Source organism: Biomphalaria glabrata, chromosome 14 (assembly GCF_947242115.1).
Source record: "Biomphalaria glabrata chromosome 14, xgBioGlab47.1, whole genome shotgun sequence".
Classification (NCBI taxonomy): domain Eukaryota; kingdom Metazoa; phylum Mollusca; class Gastropoda; family Planorbidae; genus Biomphalaria; species Biomphalaria glabrata.
Genome location: NC_074724.1, coordinates 24,525,597 through 24,540,815, shown reverse-complemented (window position 1 = coordinate 24,540,815; position 15,219 = coordinate 24,525,597). Strand labels below are relative to the sequence as shown.

Here is a 15,219-nt window from a genome sequence, read left to right as displayed (position 1 = left end):
TTATTCGAATCACAAAAAAAAGAAGAAAAAAAAAAATTCCGCAAAAAAAAAAAAAGTTTATGAAAATTAAGTTTACAAGATTACTATTCATTTTAAATTAGGTCTAACTTATAATGCATACTTATTAGCTTTTCTCTTTAAAAAAACTGCTTGCATAACTGATTTTTTAAATTAGATTTTTCGCTTTCAGAAAAAAAAAGTAGCCATCAGAACTTTAAATGGTCTAAAATATTGTGTTGTCGGATTTTCAATATCTTTTCTAGTTTACGAGATCTAAATGGGACAGACGGACAGACATTTCGCACAAAACTAATAGCTTCTTTTCCCCTTTCGGGGGCGGCTAAAAATGAGATCAAGGAATGCATCAATGTAATACCGGGTAGTTCAAGGGCCAATATTATGTGAAACGTGAGAGGTTAAAAAAATTAATTTTAGATTTTCACACAGTAATGATATTGTGATAAATCAATAAACAAGTGATATGAGATGTAAAACATCAGCAATATGTTGGTTAACTACCAGAAAATCAAGTTACAAATCTGTTGCTTTCAAAATTAGTTTATTTTTGCAAAGAAAAAAAAATCCAAAGATTTCTTAAAATAATAAAAGTACACTTTTAGTTCCCCCCCCCCTTTCTCCCTTCCAAAACAACAAATTTTGTATCATATTTTAACTTTTACAATCTGATCAGAAATGTTTGAAAGCAAAAAAAAAAAAAAAAAAAAAAAATACAAATAACATAGATCCCTCATCGAATTCTTCACAAAATGTTCATTTGATTAAAAAAAAATTGAGGGTTAAACACAGAAACAAACTGGCCAACAACCATGTAAAACATTCTTTATGCCAAGTCGCCCTTGGACTTAAAAGTGTTTTAGCATTTCACTGGTATAGCCTTATGACAATACAACACCCTTCACCACAACTCTCACTCCACAAAGACAAATTTGTTCTGCCAAACTGACTAGTGGCATACTGTAATGACTGTTTCTCTAGTCCATATCATTGCAGAACTGTTTGAAACAATGACACAACAAGACAAAACTAACAAGACAGTCACTCACCAAGACAAGACATTGACAGACTTCACACACCACTTCTAGTGGCTACATTTTAACCACTTTGAAAATTGTTCCCAAAATGTAATTTTAATTTTTGAATGGTGTGGAAAACAAAAGATGTTTACAGTTACATGGTGTTTTTTAATTGAAACACACAATTTTTTTTTTGTTATCTTTTAGAAACTTGTCAAACATGTTCCAAGCCACTCCAAAAAAGAGTGCATTGTACACTAGTTTCAACATCAGTTGCCAGATTAGGAAATAAGCCTAAAAAAGCCATAAATAAATTTTAAGAGATAAAATGAATAGATTGTCTATCTGGTAACTGGTGTTAGTAGAAAGGAAAAAAAAAAGTTCAAGAAAGGAAAAATGTTAGGTTTACATCACAAAAATTAGGTAATGTAGAAACTAATTTCAGAAATGTCAAATGAACAATATGTTCAGAATTGTTTACAATTTTTGTTTTTCTAATTATTTCGACAATACTCTTGAAAATTGTTATAGTAAAAAAAAAAAAAACAACAACATTAAAACAATTAAAAAAAAAAAAAAAAAGCTTTTAAATGTTAATAATATAGACCTTAGTATTGTAACTTAACATGAAAGTACTGCCTAAAACACAAATAAAATGTTCTAACATAAAATAATGCATATATATCACCATACAACTTGGGCATGTTAATATAATCCATACACTTTATGCTCTGTTGTATCATTTAACATTTAAAACAAAAAACAGGAGTTTTTAAACCTAACAACCTTACAAAATTCTGTAGCAGTGATCAACTGCTAAAGCACTATTTTTTTTGTAATTTAATTGCAAAACCATATTGGATGGTTGCTATAATTATGTCTTTAAAGCATTCAATACATTAAAATAACACCAACAAAAGACTAAGGATCACTGTATCACCACTGAGAAGAACTTAATGCCTAACATCTTGAGCTTCCTCAGAATAAGAATGGGCCAAATAAACAGCATTCTTCCAAACTACACACATCCTGAGATAGAATTAGTCAAGCTTTACAAACACAACCAAAGGCACTGATGGGAAACTCAAGATGAACAGCAGATACATGACAGAAATAAGAAATGCCTTCTGTCTGAGAATGTTAAGTTCAAGTTGGATTTCATTATTTTATCCATAGTAAAATCTAATCTTTGTGGTAACCTATTTGGAAAAGGGTTTTAATACTCTTTTGGAAGGAAATGTTTTCATTGGCTCCGTCTACTCTAAATCAGAGATTTAAAACTAATAAGAACATAATAGATTTGATGAGCTCAATGGTATTTAACTATCCCAACAAGTATATTTTTAATAATAGTTAGTCATGACCAAGAGATAGTCCAAAATCTTTTCAAAAATCACTCACTCACATTTATAAGCATCTATTCTGTAAACAAACATGAATTAAACACTAGTTTACCTGACTCAGTAATACTTTGATGAATTAAGCAGGAGCACATTTTCTTTAAAATTAAGAAAAAAAAAAAAAAACACACAAAATGTAACCAATGCCAATGTACAGTTAACTCAATTTCTAACAAAATATGATCTCAGTAAAGGGAACACCTAAGCTTCTTTTCACCCACTGGCACTGGGATGGGGGTACCATTAACTTCTTCAATAGAATATAAATTGTATATCTTAATCTTGTTTGCAATAGTGAGTAACTCAGGGCAGATAAGTGTACTATAACAAGATTTAGTTAGCCAATCAATTCTCAACATAGTTAACTCTATGCAAATTGTAAAATTACGGTTTCTTTAGTGGCAAAACGATGATTTTAAGACTACCTCAAGAAAAACCTTTTACTAAAGCCTTCTTTAAATCTTAGGCAATAGGTTTATACTTTTTCGTAAAACCTTGTAGCATTAGTTTTTTTTTTCAAGAAACCTGTTTTTAAAAAATCCAAATAACACTATTGTTTACAAATAGGCATGTTATAGAGATAATTTCTAACACTGGTTACACCTCACTGCCCTGAGTGTTTAGATGAAATGTTGAAAAACTTGACATAAACATGACGCTATTCTCACCTCTATCCAAGAGATGACAATGTAATGTGGTAGTTTGTATTAAATTAGATTTTACATAGATATTTCTTATTTACATCAACATTGTGAAACATTGGGTTGGGAAAATACCAACAAACAACACTTAAAAAAAATATTTTAACATTCTGGTAAAGTTCAACAGTGCTCAGGAACAAAATGGCACTGAATTTCACTACTACTCTCACATCCATTCAAATATTTTTTTTTTTAAAGTTCTTGCATTAAAAATAAGTTGATCCAAACAGACATACACAAAACCAGGTTCAACACAGCTGATAAACTAACACATCCTCTTGACAGAAAGAACTTGCTTTTTTTTTTTAAACAAGTTCTCTGTCTCTTCTGAACTAGTAAACATATATTACAATTTCAATCTTTGCTCACAATCAATAGAATGAAACATACATACCATATCACACAGTGGGGGGAAGAAAAAAAAATAGGGGAAGCAAAATTTCTCAAAGCAAGTATGGCAATTAGAAATGCTTTGTTAAATGACTTATTGTATGTATATATATAAATATGTATAAATAATAACAAGACAACCTTGTTTATAGTGTACAAGAATTACTGTTTGAAATATATTTTTAATGTGTTTCATTAAATGAACTATTGGGGTGAGGTGGGGCATTATCATGGTTTTCCACTTTCAGCATTGAAAAACACTTTTTAAACTCAACTTTCCCTTAAATATAACACCTATCTAGTAAAGTATTTTTTAAATTTTTTTAAAATGCTTTTTTCTTTAATTTACACTATTCAATAAAAACTAAGTACCAATTGAAAAAAAAAAAAAAAATCAGCAGAACATACATACACACACAACTAATGCATTCAATGTCATAAGCTTTTCAAGTTACACAACTTTTATAGCACATCACTGGGTGGAGAAAGATTATCCAAATGAAGGTCTGTAATTGAAATAAGCACTGCTAAATTGTTAAGTTGAGCTAGAATGGTTTCCAAATCTCTATCAGTAGCATGTGAATAGAAAAGTAAAAGCATTTGCTGCCTTATTGGTCAAAAGAATGCGTGCAGATCACGAGTAGAAGTGTTGGTCCTATGACATGCATGGTCAAGTAATGTTAAAGGTCAACACAATCGTTTTCCTACTTTGTTCTGCACAGTTCTGCTTTGTTCTGACAAAAGCCATTCCATCTGATGTGTTGATACAAAAAATAGTAGAATTCAGAACAAAGCATTTATTTGTTAATTGCACCAGTGCTGCAGCGTTGCAAAGTAGTTGTTGCCAAGTAGTTGTTGTCATGCATTCAGATCATCTGATTCTGTAAAACTGATACATGACAATCAACACTAACAATGAATCACATATTGTTCCACAATGCATGTCAGCTGTATAAATCACCAAGGACAATGATGTCCAAATGTTCGAGAAATAATGCATTCAAAACACCTCACACGCGATTCTGTACAAAGGTATTTTACACTTCATGAGTTTTTATCTCCATCCATTTCTTTAGTGTTGGAAGCTCAACTGAAGTTTTTTTTAATTAGCTCTCAAAAGAGTATTTGACCATTACAGACTCCCATTTTCATTTGTGAGTCAGGAGCGATTTGTAAGGAAGCATATTATATCATTGAGTCAAACATCCTCAAAAACTATACCACAATTAACTTTTACACTGGCACAACTTTTCACACATCCTGGTAAACTGTTGTAATTTCCAAAATGAAATTTAAAAAATCCTTAGTCAATGAAAAAAAAAAAAACAAAAAAAAAAAAAAACTTCACATTCTAGGCAGGCAAACTAATGAATTCAAGCTACAGTTTGCTGCTGGTGAGTTGGTTGTCCTCTTGGCGCTTGCTGTTGATGATTGTTATTAGTTCGCTGCTGCTGTTGATTCTGCTGTTGTCTATAGTATTCTTCTTCAGCTTCAGGGTCTACTTGCTGAGCTTCAGCAACATATAAGGACGGGTCAATTGTCTTTGGGATAGGTTTGATTTCTGTACCCAGCTCTTGTTCTATTTTGTGAAGAGCAAATCTGTAAATTGAATAGAGATTAATCATAGATTAATTTGTTTTTGTAATTTGTTTTAATGTTAATATAAAAAAAAAAAAGCATGAAAAGTCATTGTTTTCAAGTGATCAGAATATTGTTATCAATCATTTTGCTCAGTAGCAGAACTGGATAGAATTTTTTCATCATAACACACAAATAAAATACACAAAATATTTTTCATATATCAACATAAAAAGTTTCTTTCCTATCATTCCATAGATTAACATTTTAAGTAGAGATTTCTAGGTAGTTGATAGAATATGTAAGGCTAGATGAAATTAGTAGATTCAACCAGTTCAACTGTAGTTCAATTTTAAATATACTCAGTTTTTCAATAAATGAGTTTTATTACATTGAATCATCGTATCCAGAGCCTCTTGATTCCAATTTATACATTGCATTTTAACTAATGAAAGTTTTGTCCCATATCAAGCAGGAAACAAGTTAGTCAATGTAACATAAGCTGAATGAATGTGACAATGGCCAATAAAAGCAATCAAACAAAAATCACTAAAATAATGTAAAAATTGCTGTAACATTTTTTAAAATAAAATTGAAGTTAAAAGTGACTGTTTAAAAACTTGATACAATAAAAAAAAAAATAATAACTAAATGAAATTTAAGGGCAGCTTAAACCACCAAATAGAAATTACATGTTTTAATAATAAAAAAAATGCTTTTAATTATGTGTGGGCGGCATGCAAATAGAAGAAAATAAATAATTTTTCTATATATCTTAGCTTTTTGAGAAAAAAAATATATTTAGGGCTATTTTTAGCTAAAAATATTTTTAAAAAAGTTAATTTTCAAGTCAAGATTTCTTGAAAACTACTAAATCTAGTTCAATAAAACTTTAGCTGTTGATTATTCAATACTAGTAGAAGATTGTGAACCATATTCATTGATTAGAAAAAAAGGTACAGCTCTAAACTTGTTTGTGGCCCATTATTTCAAGGGGGGGGGGGGGGTGGGGGGGGTGTGTGTGTGTGTGTGTGTGTGTAAAAAAGGCATAGAAAAAAACTAAAGTTTTCAACATTTTGTAATTATTCTGCTTCACTTTCATACTTGTATATATAAGATTACTTGTGCCAAATATCAAGGCAAAATATCATTAATAAATATTTTATCACGCCATCTCTGAACAAAAAAATATGAAAATGGTTAATAGGAGAAAACAGCAAAAAAGGACAACCTCTGTGGTAAAAACTAAGTTAGTATACAAAATATTAAAAAATATTTAAAATACTTTTGAATTTGGACGTTGTATACACCAAATTGTTCAGAAATGAATGCTGTATAACATTCAGTTATAAAAAAATGATAATTTTGAACCGTAGGGGGGTTTCAGCTGTCCTTACATAAAACTTATAACTATAGCTAATAAGATTTATACCAATTAAAAAATAAAAGATTATTACAAACCTGTCATCATATGTGATTAGATTTATAGCAACACCAAGATGCCCATATCTTCCAGACCTACCAATCCTATGCAGGTAGGTCTCTGAATGTTTAGGGAAGTCAAAGTTTATAACAACATTTACAGCTTGGATGTCAATACCTCTAGTAAATAGATCTGTAAAAATAAAAAAATAAAAAAAAATATACATTTTGCAGTTTAAAGTCTGTTACACAATTAAAAGAAGTTCTAGGTTTCATTTTATAGTTTTCCAATGTTTTTTTTAAATTTGATTTTATTAACACAAGGATACCTTTTTTTTAAATATTATTTTGAATTACAAAACACTTTAACTTTGACCAGTTATATGGAATAGAAAGTCTGGTGTGTTTTAACTTTTATTATCCAAATTTCAAAATAATTTACACATAATGATAATATATTTATATGTTAATATTTAAATGTTTTTAATTATTTTGTCAGCATATCCTTTAACTCAATTACTGTGGACCATCTAGAAAATAAGCCTTTTTTGCCCTTCCTTTTTTTATGGTATATTTTTAACTTAAATTTCAAACAAACTATTTTTCTTAAGTTCTATTCAAGTCAGAACTTTATGGAAAGTAGAACCTGCAAGGAACCAGCCTGGACGCTGATCTCAAAAATGGTTCTTAACTATTTTCCTAGAAATTTAATGGTTGATGTATATCACTGAGAAAAGAATTACTAGCTCATTGGCCACATGGGGAAAACTCTAGTTTGACCTTTATAATTTTTTTCAAGTAAAAAAAAATGTAAATTTGGCTAGAGAACTAGACTTAGAGCCAACATCGGTTTTCAAAGGACTATTGCGTTCTTGAAAGGAATACCGCGTTTGGGAATTTCTGAAAGTTAGGCATTATTGATTCAAAAGTTTAATTAATGTACAGGAAAATTTTGCGCATCACCTAAAAAGATTTAAAGGCCTATCATTGGAATTATTCAATTATAATAATTTAAAAAGAAAACATGGTGTAGTCAGTCGTAATTGTACCAATATTACATGACAACTTGAGTATAAATTTAAAGTTGCTTCAAGTTTATTTAAAGATTATTTAAAGCTTTAATTATATTTTTTTTTACATAAATCTAATATAAATTACAAATTTTAAATCAGAAGTCTAGGTCTAGTGTTAGATCTAATGCCCATATAATGAACATAAATAATCACAAAAGCATGCATAGCCTGCTGGCCGAATCAGTAACATCGTATGTTCAAGCAGCTGATGGTGTCACAGGTTTGAACCAAATATTTTAATTTATTTTTTTATTTTACTTTATTTTAATTTTAATAATGGAGGTAATGTCTTTTCTTGTTACATAAAAATTTAAATCAGCTGGGCATTGAAGTTTTTCTTTTTATGATGGTTTGTCTGTAAAAATTGTCACCATAGCTACACCAGTCCAAGTGGCACTTTGAACCGTAAGTAGTGCAAAAGGTTTATTTCTGAATAAAATCTAAATTATTCTGTAATTTATCATAACAGGGTTAGTAGCACTTTTCCATGACGAAATTTTAGGTGATTTTAGGAGGTTTTTAAGGATGAAATGCATGATGTATGTATATAGATATATATGTTATCTTTTAATCAAGTAACAGATTGACTGTCATCCCAAAAACTAAACCAACCATATTTTTTTTCAAAGATTTATTAAAGAACATTACAAATGGTTGCTATTCCATTTTTTTAAAATAAGAAACATTCTTAGAGATGCTGTCTTAATGTGTATTTTCTGTGGTGGAAATGTACATTTTTAGTTCCTATTTGTATCTTATAGTTACTTGAGTCATGGTGGGCATTTGAGGTAATATATGTTTTATTTTTTTTATTAACTGTGCTTAAATCCTTCTCATAAACATAGCCTATAATATACAGGCCTATTTGTATGTTATACAGGGATGCCTACATGCCAAAAGGGAAATGTGTATTCCCAGACCTGGAAATGTGTATTTTGAGGTGCAAATGTGTATTTTCCTAAATATAAAGAAATATACTCATTTAAGCATGTAACATACACGAAAAGTAGCAATCCTAACACAACATAACATTGTGTACATTTGTCAAAATATTTACACTTTTAATCTTTGTAGATTAAGTTAGAATGAAGCCGTTCTTGTCACGTGGGAATGATTTTATGATCATAATGCCTCTAATGTATTCCACATCCCCATAATAGCGCAACAGAAAATTCATTTAAAAAAAAAAGGAATTTTTGTTACAGGTGAAATTAGTCTAACACCAGATCTAATGGTTTGCATAGCTGGATCAGTGACATCAAATTCTATCAAAGTAGTTTTGTTTATATGTAATTTCTTTAAAAGTTATCCATACACTGAAAATATTTTATCACATTTTGAAAGAATTCCGTTCTTCTTTCAGACCATTCTTTGCAGAGTTTGCAATGAAAGCTTTGGCTCTACAATCACTAATAACAAACATTTTTAAAGATTTTTTTTTTTCAGGCAGGGCATCCTTATTAGTCATTAAATTTATTTCTAATATACAGGCTGAGCTATTGAGTCTGCTGAATAGCTGTTTTAAGATAAAGCTATTTATTCTGGTTTCTGATGCTTGAAGTTGTTTTATAATAAAATAAAAACAAGTATTGAAGGAGGGCACAAGGAATCAAGAATTAATCATTTTTGTCAGCATAATTAAATCTTCTTTTGCAAATACAGACATGAATGCCCCTGATTTCATTCTTTGAATTTAGGCCCTCATAAGCAGACATGCCTACCCCCAAGACCCAGAATGTGGAACACTCAGGTTGAAAATGTGGAATTTTGAGCCCCAATGTGGAACATAAACGCGTTTAGGTTTGTCAGCCATTCTGTACGCAATATAAATAAAACTTCAATTATATTACTTTAATAACAATACTAGTTTGCTTCTTATAAATTAGATGTAAATAGTATAATATAATTAAAAGTAAGAAAACCTTTAATTCATAATTATATCCTTTGTTTGAAATCAATAGTTCTAACTCCTATATGATGAATTCTAAAAAAAATCTATTATAATTACCTAGTTACTACTACTAGTACTAGATCTAAATCTAATTATTCTAATTTATAATTACTAGATTATTCTAGATCTACTTGATTATCTATCCTTTTCTAGGGCTCTACTCTAGTCACTCTAGAAGTTGTCTCTAGTTCTAAATCTAAAATAATTTAAGAGTCTGTCTACTAGTCTAGGAATAGACCTACATCTAATAAGTCCTCTAAGTCTAAGAACACATATTATAATAATTTTATCATAGATCTAAATATTTATGTCTAGATCTATGGACTTATTGAGAACTAAATTTATTACATAATCATGATAATGATACATAGACATAGAAATCTAGAGATCTATCACCTATAAGTCTATTTCTGTAGATAGATGTAGATTTAGTTAGTATCATCTAGTTATAATATCTAGTAATCTAATCCCAATTTAGACTTTGTAAATAATGTAAGTAATAAGTAGATATAATATAGATAGCCTTATTTAGGCCTTAGCATTACTGTGTCTAAGTTAATTACATTATTATCATTTAGGTGTAGATCTTTAATAACGTATTTTAAAAAAATCCTTTTACTTAGAAACCTAAGAAACCAGTTGAGTTAGTGTTACTAACTAGAGTAGACAGTGAGTTACTAGTGTTAGAATAGATCTAGAGTTGTCTCTACTACTTTGTATTGACAGTATTGTACTAGATCTAGTAACTAGTCTAGATGTAGATCTAGAATCTAGTAGTATATGTAGTAGTACAAGACTAGAGTGATTCTACTAACTAGAAATTCTAGAGTCTAGACTAATAGAGTAGAGCCATTGTTGGGAAAAGAAAGGGATTTGAAGAGAACATTTGGCTTATTAGCACTTACTAGATTCTAAGAATAGATCTAGTATCTAGACCTAGAGTACCTAGAGTACTAGATCTAGATCTATGTCTAGATCTAGCTCAACCATATCTTCGTAAATTTAGGACACACCGGGTCCGGGAGAAGATAAAATGTAAACAATAAACACAGACCTATATATATTTTATTTTCATTCAGTATTTTCATTTCGCACTATTACTAAATAATTGATTTTTTTTTTTTTTTTTTTTTTTTTGTCGGAATTCAGACTTGGCGGAACAAAAAAAAACGTGAATGCGGAACATGAGCTTTTTTGATGCTTTTGCGGGACATGCGGAACTGTAGGCATGTCTGCATAAGTAATGAAACCTCTCCTGAATTTGGTGGTTTAAAAAAAAGCTGAAATCTAGATCTAGAATAGCTCTGTCGTGAAATACTAGTCTAGATCTAGACCTATACAAAGTTAGAACAGCCAATTTCGCCCTCTTTTTTTATTTTAGATTCCATAAATGATAAGGAGATCAATAAATCTCTTTATAAATGTCAGAAATTGCTGCTTTTAAGTAGATCTAGTTACAGATATCCAGAGCTACTAGACCAAGATCTAGTCAGTTTTCTAAATATATTTAATTTCATTTAGGTTAGTATAGTAAGCACATGGTCACATCTAGCCTAGATCTAGAATAGAATAAGATTTGGATCTTAGATCTTAATCTAGATTTATGTAAATTCAATTATAGATGCCTAACATCGTAAAATATCTCTTGATCTAAGACTAAGACTGCTTTATTGATCCTTACGGAAATTTGTTGTGATTACAAGGACTCGTTTCTCATATAAAGACAACACAACAGAAAAATACACATAAATACAACAGACAACATAAAGAGTTCATTCAGCGACTACAAACAGGTATCTTGGTGCATTTCATGTTCCCTGATCAATGAGTGGCGGTGATAGAGTCTGACCGAGTGAGGTACGAACGAGTTTTTGTACCACTCCGTTCTTGTTTTGATTGACAGCAGCCGCCCACTTCGCGATGACCTGGCGTAGTTCTGATGGAGCGGATGGCCGTTGTCTTCCAAGATTTTTTTTATTTTTCTTAAGCACCTTTGTTCAAAATGTTCCTTTAAATGTGGTAATGTTGTGAGTGTAATTTTTAATGCTTTTTTAATGATGTTTTCTAGACGTCGCAACAGTTTAGATGAGGCGTTGCCTTGCCAACAAGTTATTCTGTATGTTAGCAGATTTTGTAAAATGTCTCAAGGATCTTCTTGCTTAGTTTAAAGCTATTGAGTTTGTATAAAAAAAAAAGGGTCGCTGGGCTGTTTTCTTTGTCAAAGGTGGTCTTCCCATGAAAGCTTGTTGTTGATGATAACGCCTAGATATTTATATGCCTTTACTTGTTCTATAGAAGTAGTGTTTATTTGCAGTTCTCGTATAGTTTGTTTTTTCTTTCTAAAATCTATTATAAGTTCTTTAGTTTTTGTTACATTCAGTTCTAAATCTAGTTATAGATCCAGTCTAGATGAATAAGAACTAATCAATCAATTAATTCCCAATCAGTTTGAAGAATTCATATAAACTGAAACATCGAAAAGAACTGTTTTGTTTAGTTTAGTAAGATCTATTAAACATTTAAATTTTCATGCGTCAGCGCGCGGAAAAAAATAAGCGATACTATCTCGTGGCAGATTAATTAAGAATAGTCTATATCCAGGCATTGATGCACTGATCTATATAGGATTAGCATAAATTACTTTTTTTTTCGAAAGGGGGGGGGGGGGTAGGGGTGGAGAGAAGGGGTGCTGTAGATGGGAAAATGCATATTTTCAGGTGATAAACCGTACTTGCGCATTTTCTAGTCCATTTGCGTACAAAATATGCAAGATGCATAATTGTAGGTAACTCTGACATTTGCTTACTAAATAATTTTTACGGGATTTATCACAGCTGTGTGCGAAATATTTTTGTTAAATCTACAGTACATCTAGACTCTTGATCTAAGTCACTAAAATTCGCGGACTTTTCACCACTGTGTTGTGTGCGAATATTATCTCCACCATGGATGCAAGCAACAGAGCCCCGTTTTGCCTGCAAGGGGGATCGGCAACCAAAAAAAACATGCAAGCATATTTAAATATAAACTAAAAATTCTAAGCTTTTGAGCTTTTACTTAAATTACTATAATCTACATGCACGTTTGAACATTTCATTTTTTTATATATATTATGCACATAGATAGGCCAGTTCTAGATCTTGAAGTTAGATCTCGACACTAATCTAGTAATGCTAGATCATTAGATGATAGAAGTCTAGCCCTAGCTAGAATCATCTACTAATCTACTATTCTGTCTAGATCTAGAGTCTTGCCTTTTTTAAAATACGTTTTTTATTATTAGACCTAGCTCTAGAATCTAGATTTAATTAGATCAATACTTTACTAGTAGAATATTATATCTGATAATAGATTATAATAGATTAGATACTAGATCTATCTACTTTTTATTATTATATATGTTTTATAACTAACTAGATCTATCATTATTCTTACGGCGATGATACAGTACGGTAATTTCGCATTTTCGGGTTAATTAATACATTCAACTTCTAAAATCATTTTAAAATGTAGAAATAGATCTAGATCTATAGGCTAGATCTAGCCTCTAGGTCTGGTTTCAATTTTTATGGCGGCAGATCAAACTTATTTGAATTAGATCTACTTACTAAATTAGCCTGAGGCCGGGGCCATACGGATTTGTTACTAACTTTTGTTTACGTTTTTTAGATAAAAAGCGAAAGTTCAGAAATAGCGCATGCACCGTAACTTAATAATTGTAACTTCCTGTCTTTCTTTGAATTCCACTTATTAAGTTATAGTTTGAAAGATCAAAACATGAATGTGAAAAAAAAAAGTCCGATATGGAGCCGGCAAATCAGTCGGACTGGCATTTGCCGGCAAGCTTTTTTTAAACTTCGATTTTGCCGGCATGCCAGCTATCTTGCATCCATGATCTCCACTGAATCTACAGTAAATCTAGACTCTAGTTACTAAATCTAGTTACTAAAATTCATGGACTTTCCACAGCTGTGTACGAATTATCTTCACTAGATTATAGTTAAGTCTAGAATCTAGCGTATTTCTAGAATAATCTAGACATTAGTTGTATCAAGATCATTAAATTGACTAAAATTCACGAAGTTTTCATGTTAGGAGCGATTTATCTTCACTAAAATCTAAATACTATTTCTAGCTAGATGGTTTATGGACTTTCCACGCAAAGTCACTGTGACAACAAGAAGATTATAGGTGAGGGAGGGCACAGAGGGGTGTACATTAGGCTGGTAATAGTTTTAATTATAGACAATAGTCACTACAAACTAGATCTAGTGCATCTTTTGTTGTAACAATGAAAGGAAACAGCCATTCCTACACTGCCTTCAGGTGAAATGCTTGCTTGGGCCAAGGCCATCTTCAATCACGAGGTCGCGCTTCACAAGTGGGTAAAAGACTAGACGCGTCACTGGTCAGCTCATTAGCATAGCCAGCCTGTAAAGTCATGCGATCATTATGCTTTTGTTTTTTCCCAAAAAGGTTTTAGCAAGAAATATGCAAAATTCTATTTTTGTTAAATATTGGTTAAAAATTTTAGGAGAGTGGACAAAATTTTAAGAGAATTCTGGCAATTTTTATGAGAATTTTAGGATTTTAGTAGACTTCCTTTTTTATGAGAATTTTAGGATTTTAGTAGACTTCATTTTTTATGAGAATTTTAGGAGTGCTACCAACCCTGTCATAACCAGTGATTATGAAAATCTATTTCTAGCATAGTTTGAATTTCTCTTATATTTTCAACTATTGTTTTATGTGTAAATATGGATACAAAATATTTACTACTGAAAAAATAATAGACTACAAATTGATAAAATGAATAATGTCATCAAAACATGAAAACTAGTATTGTTAAGACAAAGAGTTTAAAGGCATATTAACACATAACTAGCCTATAATGTGAGCCTTTCAGCAGTTGAATAGGTCTATAAAATAACCTTAGACCATCAGATTTGAACACAAATAATAGCAGAAATGTGATTATCTAATTTAAATAATATTCTTCACTTGATTCCTCAAAAAAAAAAAAAAAAAAAAAAAAAAGGGATATATTCACAGTAGTAATAGTTTGAAATTAAAAAATTTTATGGTCAATTTCAGTAAAATCAAGTCAACTTAGCATCAATGAGAATCATGAGATTAAGAAAATTATCTAACCTGAGCATACTAGATTTCTACAGAGTCCTTTTCGGAAGTCATGAAACACTCTATTGCGATGCTGTTGGTTCATCTTAGCATGAATATAGTAACAAGAATAACCTAGTTCTGTAATTTTTTTTGCTAGCAACTCAACACGTTGTGTAGAATTGCAGAATATGATGGACTGGTTGATTTGAAGCTACAAAAAGAAAAAAAACAACAACATAGCATGGTGAGTACTTGGATTTTTTAGTTTGAAAGCTTTAAGTGTAAAAAAATAAACATTACTGCTTGCCTTATTTTAAAAATAAAAACTTACTTTTGAGAATAATGTATTGAGACAGTGAACCTTTTGTTTTTCTTGAACGAAGGCATAGTATTGTGTAACTCCTTTTAAAGTAAGCTCCTCCATGAGATTGATTTCATAAGGGTTTTTCAGGTGTTTTCTCTGAAACAAGGACAATTAAGGTTTAAGCCACACTTAAATAAAAGCAAAAGTGTTTTAATAACTGTTTTAATGTATGTGATCAGATAATG

The 15,219-nt window shown here is 30.6% G+C and overlaps 1 protein-coding gene and 1 non-coding gene across 3 annotated transcripts in view; both read right to left on the bottom strand.

Moving 5' to 3' along the window:
- Nucleotides 1–542: 542 nt before the first annotated feature.
- LOC106055209 (ATP-dependent RNA helicase cgh-1-like) overlaps nucleotides 543–15,219 on the bottom strand; it is a 32,669-nt gene continuing 17,992 nt past the window's right edge. For both annotated transcript variants that reach the window (XM_013211396.2, XM_056009766.1), the window contains exons 8-11: nucleotides 15,002–15,130; nucleotides 14,701–14,881; nucleotides 6,565–6,718; nucleotides 543–5,124 (exon numbers count right to left, since the gene is read on the bottom strand). In XM_013211396.2, the coding sequence (XP_013066850.1) occupies nucleotides 4,899–5,124; nucleotides 6,565–6,718; nucleotides 14,701–14,881; nucleotides 15,002–15,130 (690 nt within the window). In that variant the 3' untranslated portion in view covers nucleotides 543–4,898. The remainder of the gene's footprint in view (nucleotides 5,125–6,564; nucleotides 6,719–14,700; nucleotides 14,882–15,001; nucleotides 15,131–15,219) is intronic.
- Nucleotides 5,226–5,294, bottom strand: LOC129923017 (small nucleolar RNA snR61/Z1/Z11). Its single transcript, XR_008774952.1, has one exon. It is a non-coding gene; the product is annotated as a small nucleolar RNA snR61/Z1/Z11 (small nucleolar RNA).